The sequence below is a fragment of the Passer montanus genome, unplaced genomic scaffold (genome assembly GCF_014805655.1).
Source record: "Passer montanus isolate IOZ18808 unplaced genomic scaffold, ASM1480565v1 scaffold10, whole genome shotgun sequence".
In the NCBI taxonomy this organism is placed as follows: domain Eukaryota; kingdom Metazoa; phylum Chordata; class Aves; order Passeriformes; family Passeridae; genus Passer; species Passer montanus.
In genome coordinates, this window is record NW_024356505.1 from 12636113 (window position 1) to 12657196 (window position 21084).

The 21084-nt window shown below is 43.9% G+C and overlaps 2 protein-coding genes across 2 annotated transcripts; both read right to left on the reverse strand.

Moving 5' to 3' along the window:
* Positions 1 to 7436: 7436 nt before the first annotated feature.
* Positions 7437 to 13744, reverse strand: NUP42 (nucleoporin 42). The gene is made up of 6 exons (XM_039703154.1): positions 13626 to 13744; positions 11908 to 12166; positions 11149 to 11243; positions 10754 to 10830; positions 8832 to 8918; positions 7437 to 7466 (listed from the first exon to the last, which is right to left on the reverse strand). Exons 1-6 carry the CDS (start codon positions 13732 to 13734, stop codon positions 7437 to 7439), a joined length of 657 nt encoding a protein of 218 aa, XP_039559088.1. The 5' UTR covers positions 13735 to 13744.
* Positions 13745 to 17077: 3333 nt separating this feature from the next.
* Positions 17078 to 20803, reverse strand: LOC120500019 (nucleoporin NUP42-like). Its single transcript, XM_039704355.1, has 5 exons — positions 20666 to 20803; positions 19793 to 19865; positions 19220 to 19306; positions 18019 to 18103; positions 17078 to 17885 (listed from the first exon to the last, which is right to left on the reverse strand). The coding sequence occupies exons 4-5, from the start codon at positions 18053 to 18055 to the stop codon at positions 17287 to 17289; spliced, it is 636 nt and encodes a 211-aa protein (XP_039560289.1). The 5' UTR covers positions 18056 to 18103; positions 19220 to 19306; positions 19793 to 19865; positions 20666 to 20803; the 3' UTR covers positions 17078 to 17286.
* Positions 20804 to 21084: the final 281 nt, after the last annotated feature.

A 21084-nucleotide genomic window follows, 5' to 3' on the forward strand; every position in this document is an offset into this window, starting at 1 on the left:
TTTCAGTCTGCTCTTTGTGAAGGAAAAACATCTCTTATTGTCTGGATTTGTTCAGTCACAATTGCACTCTCCTGTAGCTTAAGCCTTATGGAATAAGTTACATTTAAAATTAGAAGATGAATGAATATGCAAATTTCCTCAGCTGAACCAAATAATCAGGATATGTGAAATGTCTTGAAAAACTTCACATGCTTTGGCAGAAATGCCATTCTCTGCTATATGAAAGGGCAAGCAAATTAATATATTGTGTCATATGATAGGATAAAAGGTTAGTGATACACTAATGGGTTCATGCACAATTATTTCTAGAAACTGATCAGAAGGCAAAAAATGTAATAACAATTGTTTTATTTTAATCAGATTGTTATTTCCAGTTTCATTTAAGTGAAAGATTGCCCACAGTTTCTGTTTCATCTTAGAAGCTCTTCTGCAATGATCCTGTTTTTCTGCTACGTTCTGGGAAGCTGAAAAGTTCTACAATGGTAGGATCCTAGGAATCCTGTGAGAGGACACTTGAGGTCCAACTGCAAAGCTCTTGGATCATGGATAATTTCATTGCTTTCCATTAAGTATGAAACTGGCAGCAAGTTGGCAGTTCCCAGGGTGAGGTCATGAGCTTTGGTTCTTTTACATCTGAACTTACATAGCACCTTGTTCCTTGGTTAACTTCATATTTGAACATGGAAGAATCTTGCTTTGATACTTGAAACAAGATGATTTTGAGCCACAGAATGTGTGTATGAAACCTGGTTTCCTGCAGTTTGGTGCCCTTTATCCTCTTTAATACCCCAATGGGGCAAAAGTCTGGTAAACTACTCTAGATGCCAGATTTCCCTGTGTGCTGCTCAGCCAGCCAGTTGCTAACAGCATCCATAGCAGCTGAGTTTAGCCTGCTCTTCCTTCCATCTTCGAAAATTAATTTCCTGAAAATTTGCTGCAGGGTTAAAAAAAAGACTGGTGCAGAGGGAACCACAACAGAGGATCAGATGGTATGATCAAAACTGTGTAATTTTTTTTAGGAAACCTGCTAAGATTGAGTAATTTGGATATAAATCAGAAAGCATAATGGATTGGACCTCAGCAGTTTCCTGGCTCCTGTGCTCTGTGCCAGAGACTAAAATTGGTATTCGGGAGTCCTGTATTCATGGGGAATTTTTCAGATGGATACCAGCCAGCAGCACAACCCTGGGACATCTTCTCTAAAGATGAGTCCACACTGAGGGCCTGTGAGAGCTGAGCAGAGCACGGGAGATGCACAGTGTGCACTGGGGCTTTGTGGCTTCTGAGTCCCCTGGCTGACCTCCAGGGCTGTGTGAATCATCACAGGCCCAGCAGCAGAGGTGGGAATGCTGTAAAATGCAATTTATTTCATTTCCTCTTCCTGTACACCAAGTACTGCAATATATGCAGAGGTCTGAGTAAATTATTTTGGATGCAGAGCCATAAATTTCAATCACACACACTCTAAGAGATTTTTTAAAACAACAACAACAACAAAAAAATCACATATTGTTCTCATGTACCCTTTAGTTACTTTATAGGACTCCCTCTGTTCGTGACTGTTTCTGTTATTGTTGGAAGAATAAACCTCCTCAAAATAGATCATCGTAAGGATGGAATCTGTCCAGTGACCACTTAAATAGAAGCTTGCTGCCAGAACCAGTTTATTTCAGCTGTAATCACGAGGTTTTTTGTGCACTTATTTGTTTGTTCTTCAATGCTGTCTGTAATATTGAGACGCTCTGCTAGTGTCTTTAATGTTATCCAATGTTTTTCCAAAACAAAGTAGATAAATACATAAGAAAAGGTCAGAGAGAGATCCTTGGGTTTTTTTCAACAGACAGGAAAGCCTAATATGTCATCAGGTGTCCACCATACCTCGGTTACCTCAGTATGGACCTATTATTGGCATATGTATTTTCTTCTGCAAGAACTAACTTAGATTGCTTGTGTTACTTGCATCATGTGTGCTCTTTGATAGGTGCTGCTCTGAAGCTTTGCTGTGAAAAGGAGGATGAGCTTGTGTTTCAGCCATATAACCCAAAGTTAGGGTGTCTGGGTTTTTTCCCTGACAGTATAATGAATTTCAGCAAACCTGCCTGGGTATTTTGTGCCCTTTTTCTCCCGTCTTTTCCTCATCTTCTGTACAGCGATTTTCAGAAGGGAAAAATAGGAGAAAGTTAATTTGATTGTTATCAGACACAAACAATTAAGCAACTGTTTGCAGACAGATTGCAGTCATTTCTGTATGGAGTCCAGAGGTGTCTCCTCCTTTCTGGGCTGTACCCTGATGGATGACACAGTGTGCTGCCCCTCTGTCCCCAGTGCACTGGAGGGGTGGGGGGCAAGAGCACAAGCCAGAAGGAAGGTACATCACTGTAGCAGTGTTCTTTGGGAGAAAATAAACCTCTAGGTGTGTTTCAGACAAGTGCCTGGAGAAGCAGAAGCACTCTCCTGTCATGGTCAGGGAGGACTTTAGCCCCCCTGAGCTTCTAGATGTACTGCCCCTGAAAAGTGCAGGTAGAGGCAGCTGTCAGGGAAGAGCAGGCAGGAGGAGTTGAACAGTGGTTATAAACCATGATCACAGGTTAAGTGGGAATCATTTTGCTAGAAATGCCATGTGATAGGGAATTTGAATACATGAGCAAAGGGCACTGATGGGACAGAACCTGGAAACAGCACCAGCTGGAAAGACAGGTCCTGCTGGAGCTGTATCAGCACCCACTGTGATGTCCAGCTCTGCCTGCATGCTCGGGCTGGCTTGGAGGTGTCTCAGGTCATGAGCACGGTGTCCTGATATCATGGGAGTTCCCACACAGGCTTCAGGTAGAGGCAGAGACTTCTGGAGAGGAGGGGATCCTGGTGGCCACTTCCCTCTGCAAAACCTGCACAGGGAGGCTGAGGAAGTCAGAACTCCATGTATGCAAATGCAGGGACCTTGTGTGCAAGAGCTTGGAGGATTGGGAGGCACACAGGGCAGGGAGGGAAGAAATCAGTCTCCAGCAACTCAGGTAGGTTAGATAGAGATGTCTAAAGCAGACTGCAGGGAGAAGGATCTGCAGTAAAATTTGGAAAGGCCTTATCTCAAGTCAGGCAGGTCTGCCTTCAGGCTGGGGCTCTCTTTTAGGCTCTGCCAAGCCCCTGGGGTGAAGTTCAAGCAGTGCTTCACTTTGCAAGGGCCTGTTGGCCCCAAGCCCATGGGAGCTCCTGAACAAGACTATGGGAGAATGCTGAAGGCTCTCTTCTGCCCCAAAGAGTTCATGTATCCTGAATACAGAAGGTTCTTCTCCACCTCATCTGTTGTCCATTTATCATACAGGAACAGTAAGTGATACCAGCCTTTTATTTTTGTTTTTAATGCAACCCATGGTTATAAAGTTTTATTTCAGTTTTATATTATTTTATTTCTATTTAGTCATTACAGATACTTCAGGAGAAGCCATACTTGCAGAAGTAAACTGTAATAACAAAATTTCATGTGCCTATAAAGAGTACCTTAATACTGAAGTGCATCACAAGCCAGAGATGCACAGATGCTCGCCAGAAAACCACCACAGCATTGGGTAGTCTTTTCTCTGATAGAAAAGCTCTCAGAAATCAAAAATGTACCTCAGTCTCCTCTTAAATGGGATGTGACATGGTTTTACATGCACACATGCAAATGTTGTTTGTTTGATTCACACAGGAGGATTGGTTTATTTGGTATAATTAGAACTAATCTAATTAGTTTGCAGGGCATATGCAATGGGAATATTTCATGTGACTTGCAAAGATAAGGCTCTCTTCTCTTGAAGAACAGAGGCCTTCCTTGATGTTGACCAGAATGCATTTAGTTTGCTAAGAACTCACTGCCACAACAAAATAGAAATTCAGGTAGAACAGGATATAATTGCTGCAGGTACTTTAAAACCACCAGATTGCATTTCTGATGACTAACATGCAATTAGCACCGTAACAGACCTGCTTGCTGGAAGGGGAAAGGCATAAAACTTGTTTCTTACATCCCTCATGTACATGGTAAGAACAAATCCTACTGGCTGTGGAGGAAAGACAAAGCAAACCTGAACAAAAATGTGCATCAGCCTACTGACATTTAAATCTTGTTCTTCTTGCTCTTCTTCCCTCCATTTTAAGATCTGGCTGTGGTTTTTTTGCAAGAGAGTAAGTCCCACCAAGGAGCCTGTTGCGTGATACTGAAATTTGCAAGGGTGTTGGAGATTAAATAAGCATATTGCCTAAGGCTGAGCTGCTAAGAACAACTGTGGTTTTTTACTTAGCTATTCTCAGCAGGAGAACCAGGCAATTGCAAGTGAGAGTTTCAAGGCAAGTGTAAGTTTCAAGACCAAGAGGCATATTCACTCCCAGGGTTAGAGAGTTAATCTGCCTCTTTAAACTCGGTGGAGAGAGGCTCCCTCTTTATGGCCAGCACCCTGAATCATTCCCAGCACAGGTGGCTGAGACACACAGAGCTCCCTGCCCCAAATGCTCAGTGTTGCAATCCTGTCACTCTCTGTGAAAGTATTGGTGTATTGTGGTTCAAAGGAACTGATCAAATCTACTTGTGCTGACTGCTGCATCCCTGAGGACATGTGCTGTTAGTCCTGACAAGCAGGGACTTGGTTCTCGTGTTTTGGTTGGTTTGGCCAGATCTTAACAGAGGTGTAGAACAGGACTTTTCCAGGTGGGAAACTTCCTGTCTAAGAGAAGCCCGTGAAAATAGCACAATATTTTGGTTACTAGAAAAGTCTTGTTTCCTCCTTCCTGAGAGGGTACCCTTTCAAAAAGACAGTCATTGCTCGTCACAGCCTCTGCTTTCACCAAGCAGTAAATATTCAGCTCTCAAGTTCCCTCCTGAATTCTCATTTCCAGTGGCTTTGCTTGCACTCTGAATCTCCTTCTACTCATCTTGCAGCTTTCTAGCAGTTGCAGGCTCAGAACTAAGCACAGCATCACTGTAGCTACAGGAGATTCCTACAGCTCAAACTACATTTTCCTGATCTGAACCAGCATGGCCTCAGATCTATTACTGTCAGCACCTTTCTACTGCACAGTTGGCTCCCACTCTCTGAACACTAGTAGTCCAGACTTTTCCTTCAGCTTACATTAGGCTTATATTGGCTCAAATATAATTAGATACCTACTAAAATTGATATCAATTTAGACAAATTGTCTAAATAGAATTTGTGGCTTTTTTTCGTCCACTGTTGCTCAGGTAAATCTCTCTCTCTGTCTTCTACATTAGGACATGGGAGGTGGACTAGAAACAAAAGCATTCACTCATAGATGTTTCTGATTGATAACTAACCCTAATCACAGTCACATAAACCTCTGAAACCTCCTAAATGGTTGTATCAAGTGCCTTACTAAAAGCCAGTTAATCTGTCTTTATAATCTCCTCAAATTATTTGTAACTGTCAACAAATTAAGTATCTTTGCTCATTGAGGTATGTTTTTTCCTCAGTCTGCTAGCAAATCCCTGGTGTTCTGCCACTTATCTGAGTGATATCACTTACCAAAACTGTGGTAAGTCCATTATCTGATTCCTTTACTGACCAATACAGCAAATTGTCTGGACTCCCACTATGCTGCAGTAAGCTCACATTTCACAAATATTTTCTTACTTGTTTCCATCAGTTACTTCATGACATCCTTATTGATTTTCAACCATCCCTCATTTCGAGTACTTTTTAAATAGATTTCCACCATTTCAGTTTTATCAATCTCAATTCAGAGTTCCTGTATTAATAGGCTTTTCATATTCCTTTCCCTCCCCAGGCACATTTATGAAAGCTCTTCTTCCCTCAGCCTTCTGGTCATTGTTAATTTATTGTTGTGGATGCCCTTAGCTTGTTCTCTGAGGCTTAAATCCAGCCAGCTGATCATTTGCAGTCCATCTTCCCTCATTCACTGTAAGGCTACCATGCCACTTGCTGCTGCACATTGTGAAACTACAGAACATGGGGCTACTGTGATGTTTCATTTTTAAGACCTAATTGTAATGCTCTCTGAGGTTCACAGGGTTGGGTTTTTTTCCTTCTTAGATGCTAAATCACATTTTGAAATCTGCCAATGCTGCTAATATATGAGGAAAAAGGGCAGAGAAAATTCCATTTATTAGATGCTGGGCTGCTTCCCCAGCTGGGCAGCAGAGAGTTTTTCTCCTGTATACAGCCAGCCTCAAATGCTGCTGTCTGGGGATTAATCCAGGATATCTTGAAAACCAAAACTCCATTCTTCAAATTAGTTGTTTGCACCACACTGCAGGAATTTCAGTGACTCATAAATCCTGTTATTTCAAAGTAAGGGAAGTACTTGAAAATATCACATGGAGCTTGAATGTTCCAGCCCATTTCACAGACCAAGATTTTCAGCTAATCAGGGGACATTACACATCTTTGCTTAGACACTCACCTCATGTTTCCTGTTCTAAATCAAAATACAGTAAGTGACATCTGTGAGTTTGGTGCCACCCTATATATGTTTTTATATGCCAGATCACAATATTATCATGTTCTGGGGAGCAGCCATATACCAAACAAACAAACAAAAAATAACAGTTGCAAAAAGGAGAAGTTAAAAAAATGAAAGAATTGTAGCTAATAGAAGGTATTGTTTAGCCTCCTTTGTGCTTGCAATCAATGTTGATATAAAGTATACCAAAAGCAGAAAAGGATGAACAGGAAAAAAAAAAATTGGGATAATTTTCCTTGGTCTAATAAATTGTTGCCTATTTTCTGCAGTTTAGTAAGCCCCCTAGAGTAATATTATTCCCTTCCCTTCTGTCCTATCCTTATCCCTACTTCTGCACCCAGCTTGCCTTTGCCAGATAAGTCACATCACACTGCTCCCTGCCATCATTTCAGAAGCTCATTTGTAAAAACACCAAATCCTAGTACCTCTGTAACAGTAATTAAAAAAAAAAAATTAAGGGTGAGGAAATTATTTTAAAAATCACATTTGATCAAACTTTTTTATTTTTTGTCATCAGGAATACCTCATTTAATCTTTGTTTATTAATGGCAATGTGACCTAACACTTAAAAATTCCTTTCTTCCACTAAGTCTCCATGTGTTAGAAGGATGCTTGAGAACATCAAGCCAATATTGTCTGGCTGTGTGCAGGAGAATATCCATATTTTTTGCCCTTACACTTTTTTTTTTTTTTAAAAAGCAAAATACTTCCATTTAAGGCATCACATGCTCACCTTTAAGCCTGGGAAGCTCCTAGAGTTTAGCAGCAACAGGCTGCTGAGATATGTAACACCTGCAATTTCAGCCACATCAGCACTGAGCACTCACAGTGAGGAACCTGGATCTCCATGAAGGCTGCAGTGTCCACCCCCAGCCTACCATCCTAGCTGCTGTTCCAGTCATTCCCACTCTTAGCAAGTCAGTCTGTGACGGACCTGTGGTTGGATACACAACATAGGTGAAGTTTTATGTAGGACCTGAGAACTGAAATGCTATCTGCAAGTGTTAAAGAAGCCACTGATTTAGTTATGTGTATCCTGAAGTAAACTTTTGCTTTCCTCTTGAAGATGAGGTCTGGCAATTATAGACTACTAAGGGGAGGGTCTGGTCAAGAGCAAATGTTCTCCTTCCCTGAGTCCAGATGTCCTTTGGAAGACTCCTGACTCCTGCTGTAGAGCGTCTTGGCAGCAAAGCTGATCCCTTAACACCATGACTTCAGGAGAGGCAACGTTAGTATATGCACCCATCAAGTTTTCAGGACCTGACAACAAAGTGCCATCATTCACAGAAAGGCAGTTTTGCTATTGCTTGCAAAGTTTCACCTAAGAGGCACCAAAATAACAACCCACAAGCTCCTTCTGCAGGAAAAATGCTTTCGGGCTGTATGACATTCCTGCAGGCTTGGTGACCTCAGGTGAAACTACTAAAACCAGCTGAATTGTGTCAACTGGCACAGGAACTGGCTCCCAGGGGACAGAAGGGTGTAGTGTGGCACAGACCACACAGGAGCCATACCTCTCTCTCAACACACAGTCCTCCAACAGTGCACAAACCTTTGAAGAGGCATAAGAAAAGGCTGTCCAACAAAAAGCACCTCCACTGCATTTCTAGGGTTCCATTCACAGCAGGCTCTGAATACTTGACTGAAGCACTCTTTCTTTTGACGTAACCTTTTCATAAAGAGTGTTTACCCAAAATTTCACAGGACAACAAAGAAAAGCAAATGTTCCATTTTATTTTCAACAGTTCATTTCTCAGATGTAAAAAGTCTGTCCCAAAATAACTAAGAAATTATAAAATACAATGTCCACATGTTTATACTTGTAATTTTATTCCTGCAGGAGACTTGAGAGATTAAAAAAAAGTTAAAAGTAGCATTTCATTTCATTTCAGAACATGTTACTTCTGAATAAACTTACAAGATCGAAAGCATCCATTTGTCCTGGAGGGGAATTCTGCTCCAGTCTGCTGATCCTCTCTTGGAAGAGTCAACCCAGCACATGGGAAAAATGGTGTGGTAGGGATTGGCCTCTTCCTGGTCATGTACACAGCCAGATCCCAAACTTAAGCTCTGGTCGTTTTCATGTGGCTTGCAATGAGAGTATTCCAAAGCTGGGATCCAGCTGCTGCCTTGCTAACATGGAAGCATCCCTATAAGTACATTTTTCCTCAGTTAACTGAAGGGGTTTATAATAGCACCTGGAATTCACTGATTTCAGGAGTCCAGAGAATATGCCCAGGTGGCACATCACAAGTGCTACATCTCAGAAGTTTTTATACCCATAAGAAACATCTGTGTAAATTACTGCATTAAAAAATGACATCAGGCACAGAGACATGTTGGTATTCGTTAACACTTACCAAAGCTGCTTTTGTTGATGCATTTAAAGCTTTTAACTGAAGTAGCCGATTTTTCCATTGTACTGCTAAGTTTTGGACAGCATTGATCTGAAAAGGGGTAAATAAAGCATGGTATTATTACTGAAGTGTCAAAAACATAAGAGTTATCTGGCAACTGAAGGGAAAAAAGACATCCAGAATTAGAAAAGCAATTTCATTGACCCAATAATATATTTTCTTTCCTGAAACTTCAACGTGAGGAGCTGATGTCTCTGTTATTAACAGAGAATTCCTTTAAACTCTCTTACTATTGTCCTTAAATCAACCCTTTTACTTTACATAGGAGTAACATTCAAACGAGTTCTGGGACTTTTTAAATCCAAGTTCTATTTTTTTCTCAATTAGATGCTGGGGACAAAAAGGACACAAACAAGATATATAAGTTTTATGTGTATGAGAACAGATTCTTCAATCTGGCCTTTCCACTTATGCACTCACTCACTGAAGTCCCATGATTCACCTTAGCTTCTTCCTTATTTTCAGAAAATAAAATGCCCACTTTCAAAACACTGTAATTCAGAACAATTCCATTGTATCATCCCAAAATAGTTACTTCTGATGAAATTAACTTCCTTCATTTAAATCAACCCCCTTAATGTGATCCATCAGATAACTGCACAGAACAGTGCAGCAATAAATGGTATCTGTGTCTTGATAACTGTGATTTAGTATTAAGCAAAAACCTAAAAAGTCTTTAAACAACCTTTCAGGAATTTCAAACCTGAATTTCCTACATTTATATTTAAGTTTAGCAACACATCTAATTTGATGTCTGGCCTAATTGAATTTTCCCTAAACGAGTTAAACAGCTAGTGTCACAAATGACTGCAAAAATTGAATGAGTAATCTTTTTGTAGACAAATGTCTTAATTTTTCAAGTCTTACACCACAAACATCAATAATTCTTTTGTGTTTAGGCACATACTGGAAGATTATGTTGCTTGGTATCTGCTCCTATACAACAAACTGGAAAATTCAGATTTTTACCCAGTTTAATAATAGAAATACGGAAAAGACATGCTGTACTTAAACATTTTGTAAGAGAACTGTATCACATAGCTATAATCTATACATGAGAATTAGAAAAACGTGCATTTGCTGCTTTGATGACAATTTATTTATTTATTTAAATAGCCATGTACAGCATATTGTTTATTATTTGTTATTTATTATTATTTTAGTTTATTATTTTAATTAAAGTTTTAAAAAATTATATGTCTCCTCTCTCTAAAAATGCAATTCTGGTAAATCTAAACCTATGAAGCAAGAGTGGTCACAAGAGCACTTCCTTCTGTAACATAGAACCAAGAAGAGGAAAAGACTGCAACGTAGTTTGAATTAATTTGTACTTGCATCTATCCAACAGCCTAATTTCTTTCCTTTCTGTTAGCTTTCTTGGTATTGATAGGACTACAAGGAAGCAATGATATATACACACTGAGAGATGTTTTATATAAAAACATATGCCTTACTTCCAAATGAGTATATACGTATCTTTTTCTAGGAAAGAAGTATCTGCTATTTTTATCATTAATTCCCTGCAACAAAGGTATGTGAAAGAACAAGGTCAAATTCTCTTTAAAGCACCAAATAACCACCTGTAACAATCAAAGTGACTAATAGTGTATAAGGCATTAAACTTCTGAGACAGGATTCAAGTAACTTCTGCAAGTAACAGGAGCAGCGACCGACAAGATTAAGTCAGGGAGTGCTTAGCAGCTGTTTTTGCATTCACTTTGATGTACAAGAATTGAAAAATATTTTGGCATTCTGATAATTTCCTAGAGCTGGGAGATAAATGAATCAAGAGTTGCTACCTGAGTAACAGTAACAAGTCCTGTGCCAAGGGTGCCCACACCAGCCAACATTTTAAAAATACTTACATAATTTCCAATGATATTGTTTGCTCTGCTGTCGTAGTACTCCAGACGCAGCTCTTCTGGCGAGACATCTGAAAAGCCTGCAAGGACAGGAAGAGTCAAAAACCTCTGAGAAAACAGATTGATACTTCCAACTGCCCTCTAGAGTTACAAAGACATGGACCTTGATACCGTCTCTCTTAAGAGAATCAGAGACAAAAAAAACCAAAGATTCATTACAGAGTGTCAGAGGTGTGAATGTCCAAACTGAATTTGCCATCAACTAACATTCTTTCCTGTTGTATCACAAGGCAAATTATCACCTTGTAAACGGCTGCTCAGAGGTACAACAGTGTGGCCTGTCACGGAAACATCCTAAACAGCAAGCAGCAATACACAACACTGAAAACATTACCTACCTGAGACATTCGGCTTTTCTTTCATTGGTGAGTAACATGAAAATATCCATTGTCCAGAAGATTCCCAAATTTCCATGTCTTTCACTACACATTCACTAACAAACAAAACAAAATCACAGATGAAGGTGAAATTGCACGGTCAAACAAAAAATGCCAGTAACAATCAATGCAAACAATTGCTTTGAATCCAAATTGAGAGCCAAAAACCTGCTATAATGAAAAGCAAGTTTTTTCTTAATATAATCTTTAAAAAGGTAACAGAAAGTGTTTCCAAAACTTTGCTTCTTTGGGAAATCACAGTGCTGCCTCTCAGGACCTACCCTGCAGATACTGGTCACTTGTAACTGACTGTAAAAAAACCTTTGTGAAACCAATAGTTTTGTTGTTGACAGAAAGATTCATTGTCTTAAGTGACAAAAAAATCAAGTAAAATAATTCAATTTCTTAAAGGGGCTCTGATTTCTTATTTTCAAGCACTGAAATCTGTTTCTTTCCTTATCCTCCTGATCACAACCTAAATAACACACCATCTTACCAATATCACAGTTGACTATCTGCCCAGCCCAGGCCCCAAACAAGGATCACTTCCTCCCCATGCCAGCATCATTCCAGAGAATCAAATGAAGTCATGTTCTCTATGTTTCTTCCCTTGTCCAGCTTTCTCCTCACGATCCTGTCCTCTGCATTATCCCTAGGAAGTCAGTGAGCTTTCAACCTGCTCGTTCTAAATGCCTCCAGTAAGACAGGACTGTAACTTACAGAATTCTCTCCTCTTCATCTTTAGAGCCATCAGCAACACTTTGACCGTGGGCTAAGGCAGAGAACCTGTTCTGTGAAAAGTCTGCATTTCTGCTGCTGCCGCCTGACGATCCAAAGTCAGAGGAGCCAAAGAATCCTCTTCCGTGATCTCTGCTGCCACCCCACGAATCAGACTTGAAGGAAGATGGCTGGATAACATTACTGTATCTCTGGTTAGAGGTACCCCATCCTCCTCCTCCTCCTCCTCTTCCACTAGTAACTGCCAATTAAAACAAACAAACAAAAAAGCAAAAAACAGACATTTAAAATCTCATTAATATATGAATCAACATCAGCAAAAACTGTAAGTCTTACAGTGGCAATAAAAAGTTTGAAATTAAAACATAGTTTTTTCCTAATAAGTTAACCTCATTATTAAGTTAGCTTAACTAGTGAGGTACCCAGGTTAGTTCTCAAGTCCTACTTGTCAAATGGAACAGTTTGGGTTGGAAGGCTCCTTTAAAAGTCATGCAGTTTGATCTCCCCTGTGCCATAATGAGCAGAGACACCTTCAACTACATCACCGTGCCAACAACAACTCGTGGCACTGCAGAAAGACACTGGCTCAGTTTTGCTTAGGCTGTTTCATGAAGTAACTACCCCAGCAGAAAAAGATTAAATTGAACACACCATAAGTTTATGTTAGAGGCTCCTGCCTCCGTAGCTACAGCAGGGGCTCAGCTCCAGCACAGGGAGCTCCTGAGTTCATTTTGAGACCTCGGACACACCTGAGCGTGTTGTTACAGGCAAACCCCGACCCTCCTTCCATCAGGAATAAGGACAAGTGAGTTCCTGCCGTGCCAGCACTGCAGCCCTCAGCTCTCTGTCGTGCCCCTTTCCTTCCCAAAGCTCCCGAACACCCAGAGCAGATGAGAATGGAAACAGCCTTCACTGGGTACAACACACAGCTGCTGGAGACTTGCTCGCTGCTCATGAGAACAGTTTCCCAAGCTGTTTCCCCACTGCCTTGTAGCACACCCCGCAGTCACAGAATCACAAGATAAATTAAATCGCAAAAGAGCTCTGAGACCACCGAGTTCAGCCTATGACCAAACAGCACCTTGTCAACCAGACCACGGCACCAGTGCCACATCCAGTCTTTCCTAAAGCACCTCACTCCAGGGACAGTGACTGCACCACCTGCCAGGGCATTCCATTCCAGCGTTCCGCCAGCCCAGCCCTCCCGTGCCGCAGCTCGAGGCTGCCTCCTGGTTGCCCGGGAGAACGGACCGACCTCAGCCCAGCCCCAGCCTCCTCCCAGGCACTCGTGGAGGCGATAAGCCGCCCCCAAGTCTCCTTTTCTCCAGGCTAAACACCCCCAGCCGCTCCTCGCAGGACCTGCGCTCCCGACCCTTCCTCAGAGCTCAGCTCGGCCAGCGCCGAGCCCGAGGCCGCTGCCGCACCCGTCTCCTGGTTGCCCGGGAGAACAGACCGGCCTCAGCCCGGCCCCAGCCTCCTCCCAGGCACTCGTAGAGGCGATAAGCCGCCCCCAAGTTCCCTTTCTCCAGGCTAAACACCCCCAGCCGCTCCTCGCAGGACCTGCGCTCCCGACCCTTCCTCAGAGCTCAGCTGGGCCAGCGCCGAGCCCGAGGCCGCTGCCGCACCCGCCCGGCCCGCTCTGCCCCGGAGCGCCCGGGACGGGCAGATTCGCGCCCGGCCCGCCGTCCCGGTGCAGGTACCGTGTGGCGGGGGCGGCCCGGGGCGGCCCGCGGCGCCGCGGGGGTGCTCGTTCCAGCAGCGCTCCCCGAAGCGGCAGTAGCCCCGCAGGAAGAACTGGCAGACGCCCATGGCCGCTCCGCCGTCGCGCGGCTCTGACGCGCCGGGCGCGCGCCGCGCTGGGCTCGGCCCCCGGGCAGGGCCGGGAGCCGCCTCCCAGAGCCGGGAATGGGCCGGCAGTGATCCAGTCAGAGCCGGGGACAGCGCAGTGACGGGGTACTGATAAAGCCAAGCACGGATTTGATTCGTGCTGGGCAGAGCTGCGGTCGCGGCCGCAGTAAAATAGCCGCCCCTCGGCTGTGGCCGCCCCTCTCTCACTGAAGCTCTTCTCCCGCAGCCTGCGCGGTACAGCGTCCGTGTGCTGTGTCTTTACATAAGGGATGTACAGCCCATGGCTACAGAGTCAGCGGGGTCCGAAGAGACCTTTCGGATCATCCAGTCCAGCCACCAACCCATCCCTACCACTGTAATCCACTAAACCACATCACCCAGCAGATCCAGGCGCCTCTTAAACACCCCCAGGGATGGTGATGTTGTCTGCAGAAATTGGATTAATTACACAGTGATAAGCCAATAATTACACATTTGAAAGACTGTTTATTTCACAGTTGCACAAGCCCGGGTGCTAGATGGTATTCCACAAATCAAGCACACCAGCTATCAAAACTTTTTGCTATTTATACATTTTAGCAAACAAAGGAATTAGCATTCATCAGCTACAAATTACACAGCTCTCTTACTAATTCGTATTCTATCTTCTATTGATTAATTACTCTCTCACTTCTCATGTCAATTAGTCCACATGCTCAGTCTTTCTCTTCTTGTGGGCCCATGGCTTTCTTGGGTTGGTGGTCCACAAGCCGGTGGTCACAGATCCCCCTGCTGGAATTACCCTTTACCCGGTCAGAGCTGGTTTCAGCACAGTTGCTGAGTTGTTTTTATTATTTTCTTCCTTATCTTGGAGGTTCTGACAAATATCCTTGTGGTGTGTAAATTCTGCATTCTTTGTGTCCTAGCACTATCAGTGCTACATCCTTCTTCCCAAGCTTTGTTAACCTCACCCAGCTCTGAGATCACTGAAGCATGTCCAGCTCTGAACCCTAACAAGGCAATTCTACCTACATCTAGCACATGAGCATCATTTAGAGCTTTCCAGCTGCTATCTTTTTCAGGGTTAAATCTCCCTTCTTGTTGATTAGGCTTGAAAGTATATAAAGATCAAGCATTAAACAACATCCTCTCTTAGGAAAATTGTACCACATATTGCAACAGTGACTCCACCACCTCCCTGGGCAGCCTATTCCAGTGCCTGACCACCCTAACCGTGAAAAACTTTTTTCTAATATGTAACCTGAATGTCCTGTCTCAGGTCAAGGCCCTTTTCTCTAGTCTCTCACTGTAGGTACACTATAGTTTGGAGATGTTGAGCTGTTGCTGTTTGACGGGTATAAAAGTGGCGGGCTGGCACACAGAGGCTGTGCTACATTTAGGGATTCACTGCCCAGCACCCATGTGCACAGCCATGTAATAAAAATCTCTATGCATCAGGCACAGCATCACCAGCCAGGCAAGGGAGGGATTGTCCCGTTTGGCTCTGTACTGGGGTGGCTTCATCTCAAGTTCTGGGGGCAGTTCTGAGCACCTCAGTATAAGAATATAAAGCTGGTAGAGAGCATCCAAAGGAGGGCAATGAAGATCAAGAAGAGCCTTGAGGGGAAACAGTGTGAGGAGCAGCTCAGGGCACTTGGTCTGTTCAGCCTGGAGGAGATGAGACTGAGTTGCAGTCTACAACTTCTCAGGAAATAGAGGGGCAGGCACCGATCTTTCCTCACCACTGACCAGTGACAGAATCTGAGGGAATGACCTGAAGAACCTTTTTCTAATACCCAACCTAAACCTCCCCTAACACAATTAGGGAAGTTTAGGCTGGGTATTAGAAAAAGGTTCTTCACCCAGGAGCTGGTTGGGTGCTGGAGAAAGCTCCCCAGGGAAATTGTCACAGCACAACCTGACAGAGCTCAGGCACATGTGACTCTTGGGGATGGCCCTGGGCAAGAAGTTGGACTTCGATGATCCTTGTGGGTCCCTTCCAAGTCAGGATATTCTATAAACTCTCCCCTGCATGCAAATCTGCTTCTTGCACCCAGTACAATCCATATTGGGAGTTCGGGATATCCCGGTGGCATGGCCAAAAGCCTTAACTAGACCATCTTGCTTCCTCTGGCAATGGAGAGCTGGATGAGACAGGACTGCAGCATGTACTGACCACCTGATCACAGACTCCATCACATCCTTTCCAGTCCCAAGGTGGTGAGCAACTCAGAGGTGCAATGCTGCAGAGAGACTCAAGTAAATGCAAAAAGGGGAACAGAATTCTTGGATTGGTAGGTGCACCAGTGTTCCTCTTTCAAATGGTGTATGTTTATCAGTGTAACCAGTCAGGGGGACTAAGGTCATGTAACTATGGAAGGTCTGGACCTAAGGGTAAAGGAATTGCATAACTTGAATGTTATTAAATTAAATTATGAGAACATGCCAATGCACAATTCTTCCCCATAGCTGTCTAGGATGCATCCCCAAAAACTGGAATGTGTTTAGGGCAGAACCAGTGACTAAAGATACAATGAAGAGATAGTGGCCATTTTATAAACTGGAGTATGGGGAAAATGTGCCATTGCAGATTAATATTATTTTACAGTGGATGTTGGAAAAGGGGATGAGGTTTTATGTGCAAAAGTTAGTTCCCTTCATTCCACACCCCTAAAACAGCAGGGTGGAGATGGATAAAGAGGATACAGCTCAAAAGCACAGACAAGCAGTGGGGGCAGAGCATCAGCCATTTTTTTCTGGATATGTTCCTCGTACTACTTTTGATTTTTTGAATTGGAAATGATCTGTGGTTCATAATGAGAGAATCCTGAAAGAATGTATCAGCTTTCGGAAAATATCATGCTGACTCATAACCCTAATTGGTGGGAGATGTAGGTTATATTGAACCCCTTTTTAATATGGATGAGAAAAGAGAAGGCAAAAGGATAGGCAGGGGTTGTGTGGGATTTGAAGTGGCCCTTCCTTTTGACCTGAATCCATGTGCCATTCATGGACAGGAAGGGTGAACTTAAAGATGTAAACATTAGGATGCTGGAGGATTTTGATAATTAGTGAAGGGGACTGGAGCAAATTATAGAGGCATCCCTTAGAGATCATCTAGTTTCAGTAAAGCTGGGGAATAAAACAACAGATTTTTGAAAGACAGCAAAGGCACACATCCAGTAATAACAGTCAGTAAGGGCTCACCAATAAATGTACAACACCAATTGTTGGGGCAAGGGGGAAAAAGCTTTCATGGTCAGTCCTACATCCCACAGACGTATATCTGGAGATATTACATTGATATACAAGAGCAGGTTTTAAATACCTGACTGAAACATTCTTTCTTTTGACACCATATTTTTCATATAGACTTTGTACAGAATTTCACAGGACAACATACAGAAGGCATTTTAGTTTCAACAGTTCATCTTTCAGATGTATGAAGTCCATCCCAAAATAAGGTTCAAAAGTTTATACTTGTGCATTTCTTTCTGCAGAAGAGAATTGAGAAAGGAGACAAAAATTAACATTTCAGAGTAAACTTAAAAGGTTGAAAGCATTTAAAAGTTCTAATGGTGGTGGCTTAATAGGAAACTTTCCGATTGTGAACTCCTTTGCTTCAAACTGCTGCCACTCTTCAGCTGACAGTTCGCTCTTGGGTGTGAATAACTTCTCTGAGGCAGGGCTGGGGTTGGTGGCTGCAGCAGACGCCGAGGTGACAGGATGGCCAGAGGCACTGGTGCTCTGTCCAAATAAAGCACCGCTCGCAGGCGAGCTACAAGTGGCACCGGTGGCACCAAAGGCTCCAAAGGCTGCTGGAGTGGTGCTTGCAGAGTTCACAGCAGAAGCACTGCCAAAGCCTGAGAAGCCAGAAGTCCCAAAGCCACCAGCCGTGGCAGCTGCTTTAAAGGAGAAGGAGGCTGCGGACGGAGCGGCCGGGCTGCCAAAGCCAACGGGTTGGGGCGCGCTAGGAGAGGATGCTGTCCCAAATGCAGGAGCGTTTGCAGCAGCAGAAGAGCTCCCAGCAGCAGGGCTGCTCCCAGATGATGTTGAACTGATGAGGCTGGAACTGGCCTTAAAGGAGAAACTGCTGGCACTGGTACTGCTGCTGCTGCTGCTCACTGGAAAGCCTGCAAGTAGAGAATTGACAAAAAATAGTAGAATTCGCATCCCTGGGATACCAAACCACTGCTGTATTTCAAAGATGCAGCAGCAAACTACAGAAAATGTGTAAACGTTTTGGCTCTTAGAACAGGCACTTACTTGACAGCCCAAAGCCTGAGGTTTGCTGTCCTCCCATTCCAAAGGCAGGTGCTGGTTGAGAGCCTGTGGCCTTGAAAGCAGAGAGCTGAAAAGATTCCAGAGACATACATGAAAACTAGATTCCAGAACAGGGAACTCTCTCTCAGTAACTAGCTGAAACAAAACCAGAGCTGCCCAGTCCTACTGAACCCAACTCAGGCCATGCTGGACAGTGATCACTCCTCACATCTGCCTGTTCTTGCAGTGCTTTACGTGCTCTAAGGCCATACAGGCTCTTCTGTCTAAAACCCTCCAGAAATGCAAATCTGTAACAACTGATCACTTTTTGGCTGCCAGTCAATGAGCTGATGCCCTCTGGGAGCTCTCCTTCTCTCCTCTCACTGCTCCAGGTTGTGCTCCATGACTGCTCCATGACTCGGGCACAGCTTTGACTCTGTTCTCTGTCCTCAGCACATCTGTGTCTGTTTTAGCTCTCCTGTGCTAAAGCCCAAATCCTGCTTGTCCACCTTCAGCACTGACACACCAAGGGCTGGCATCACATGACTCAACCTTCCCTGCACCTCCTGCAGACTGCACTCAAACAGAGCCACTTCCTCTGCCTCCCTCATTGTTTCACATGGGCTTGAACTCAGGCATTTGCTTCTGAAAAACCAGCTCCATTCACAAGTGTTTCTCACCTTCCCAGGAACAATGACTCAGTCTATCATCAAATCCAAAGGACTTCTCTCCCACCTATCCCTCAATTCTGACATTGGCCAAATGCTCCATTTATCCTAAAGTGTCCTGGAGGGGAATTCTGCTCCAGTCCGCTGATCCTCTCTTCAACAGAGTCAACATCAGCACATGGGAAAAAAAGGTGTGGTGGGGATTGGCCTCTTCCTGGTCATGTACACAGCCAGATCTCAAACTTAAGCTCTGGTCGTTTTCATGTGGTTTGCAATGAGAGTATTCCAAAGCTGGGATCCAGCTGCTGCCTTGCTAACATGGAAGCATCCCTATAATTACTTTTTTTCCTCAGTTAACTGAAGGGGTTTATAATAGCACCTAGGATTCACTGATTTCAGGAGTCCAGAGAATATGCCCAGGTGGCACATCACAATTGCCACATCTCAGAAGTCTTTTTACCATAATAAACATATGTAAATTACTGCATTAAAAAATGACATCAAGCACAGATACATTGCCATTCATTAACACCTACCAAAGCTGCTTTTTCTACTGCATTTAAAGCTTTCAACTGAATCAGCCAATTTTCTCACTGTTCTGCTAAGAGTTCAACAGCATCTATCTGTAAAGAGAGAGAAAAAAGTGCATATTCTTATTTTTGGGGAAGACTTTAAAAAAAAGCAAAGTGGTCTATCAACTGAACTAAACAAAGATATTTACAATTAGAAAAGAAACGTCATTAATCCAACAGAGGAATTTTGCTTTCCTTCCCCTTCAAGGTGAAAATATGTATTTTTTGTTATTAATACAAGATTCCTTTAAATCCTCTTAGTGTTGCCCTTATATAAAATTTTTATGTCTTTACATAAAGAACAATATGAGATATGGCATTCTGAGCCAGAGATCTCGGGCAAACAGATGATGGTAGGGTAGACCACAGGGACCAGCTGCTATTTTGTCATTCTCTTTGGGGCACAGGAATTGAAGGATATTTTGGCATTCTGATAATCTCCTAGAGTTGGGAGATAAATAAGTCAAGAGCTGCCTCCTGAAGATTGGTAACAAGTCTTATCCCAAAGACTGTCCCCATCATTTTTAAACTGCTTACACATTCCCAATTACACTGTTTGCTGTCATAGTATTCCAGGTGCAGTTCTTCTGAAAGAAGGCATCTGAAAAGCCTGCAAGGACAGGAAAAATCAAAAACTTCCAAGAAAACAGATTAATACTTCTAACAACCCTCCACAGTTACTAAGACATGGGCCTTGGTACATTGTCTTGTCCTGAAACAGTTACAGTCGGAGACACGAAGGATTCATTAAAGAACTCCAGAGGTGTAAATGCCCCAGATGAACTGGCAAACACCGGCTCTTTGACCAGGAATAAAGACAGGCAACCGCAGCCTTCGGCTCTCGGTTTAGTCCCTCGCCTTCCAAAGCTGCCCAACACCGAAGGCGGTGAGAATGGAAACACGGCGCAGCGGCTGCACGCTGCTCCTGGCAGCGAAGATGCCCGAGCTGGTTCCCCACGGCCCCGCGGCCCATCCCGCAGTCCTTCAGCCAAGCACAATCCTGCGGGTGCCGAGCAGCGCTGCCGCCGACAGCCCCGGCGGGACCCGCCCGGCCCCGGAGCAGGGCCGGGAGCCGCCCGCGTCCCGCCCGCCCGGCCGGGCTGCGGGGCCCGGGAGCCGGGATGCTCCTGGCGGCGCCGGGCCCCCGGCGGCCGCAGCCCCGCGGAGCCGAAGGACGAGCGCGGCCGCCCCCAGGCGTGCCCGGGACTATTCAGCCTGGCGGCTCCGGGGCCCGGAGCTTAACAGCGGATGCGAAACAGATAAAAGAACCTGTCCGGTCTAAAAAGCACAGTTCCCTCCAGAATTCCAGTAGTTCGGATTCAAGGAATGGAGACACCAGGAACACGATTCGTGGACAGGAGAAGTGAAAAGGCAAGGGAAAACAAAAAATGTCGCATGCCCTTCACTTACTGCTGAATAAAGAAGGGAGTTGCAGGAACCACAATGGAGGCCGTGAGTGTATCTAATCCTGTCTGTACAGGCAGAGTAGTCAGGATGAGGAAGGAAACGAGGAGCAAGTCTACAAAGAAGCACCGACTTTGAAAAACCAGGATGTACATAGAAGCTGGAAGAACTTCAGAACTAAAACAGACTAAACATCCACAGCATGAGCGAGGTAGAGGCAGGCAAGCACCAACTTTTGAAGTTAACTCACTAGTCTCATAGAAATAGACCTGAAAAAATCAGCAAGTTAGAAGAGAGGTGACAAAACTATGATGCAGCTAGGAATAAACTAGCACGGGAGCAGGACAGATGTCATTTGTATAGTTTTCCAGAACTGGGAAGAAGCACACAATGTCGATGGCACCCAGAGCTTGAGTGGCTGGACT

Bases quoted from the DNA above. Each gene is read 5' to 3' on its own strand.
- NUP42 (XM_039703154.1), bottom strand. From the start codon at position 13,734: ATGGGCGTCTGCCAGTTCTTCCTGCGGGGCTACTGCCGCTTCGGGGAG. The intron at 12,167-13,625 runs GTACCTGCACCG...TTTAATTGGCAG, and splicing joins CGGGCCGCCCCCGCCACACG to TTACTAGTGGAAGAGGAGGA. The intron at 7,467-8,831 runs GTAAGTGTTAAC...TAACACTTGCAG, and splicing joins CATCAACAAAAGCAGCTTTG to ATAGCATTTCAGTTCTCAGG.
- LOC120500019 (XM_039704355.1), bottom strand. From the start codon at position 18,055: ATGGGAGGACAGCAAACCTCAGGCTTTGGGCTGTCAA. The intron at 17,886-18,018 runs GTAAGTGCCTGT...CTCTACTTGCAG, and splicing joins CTCAGGCTTTGGGCTGTCAA to GCTTTCCAGTGAGCAGCAGC.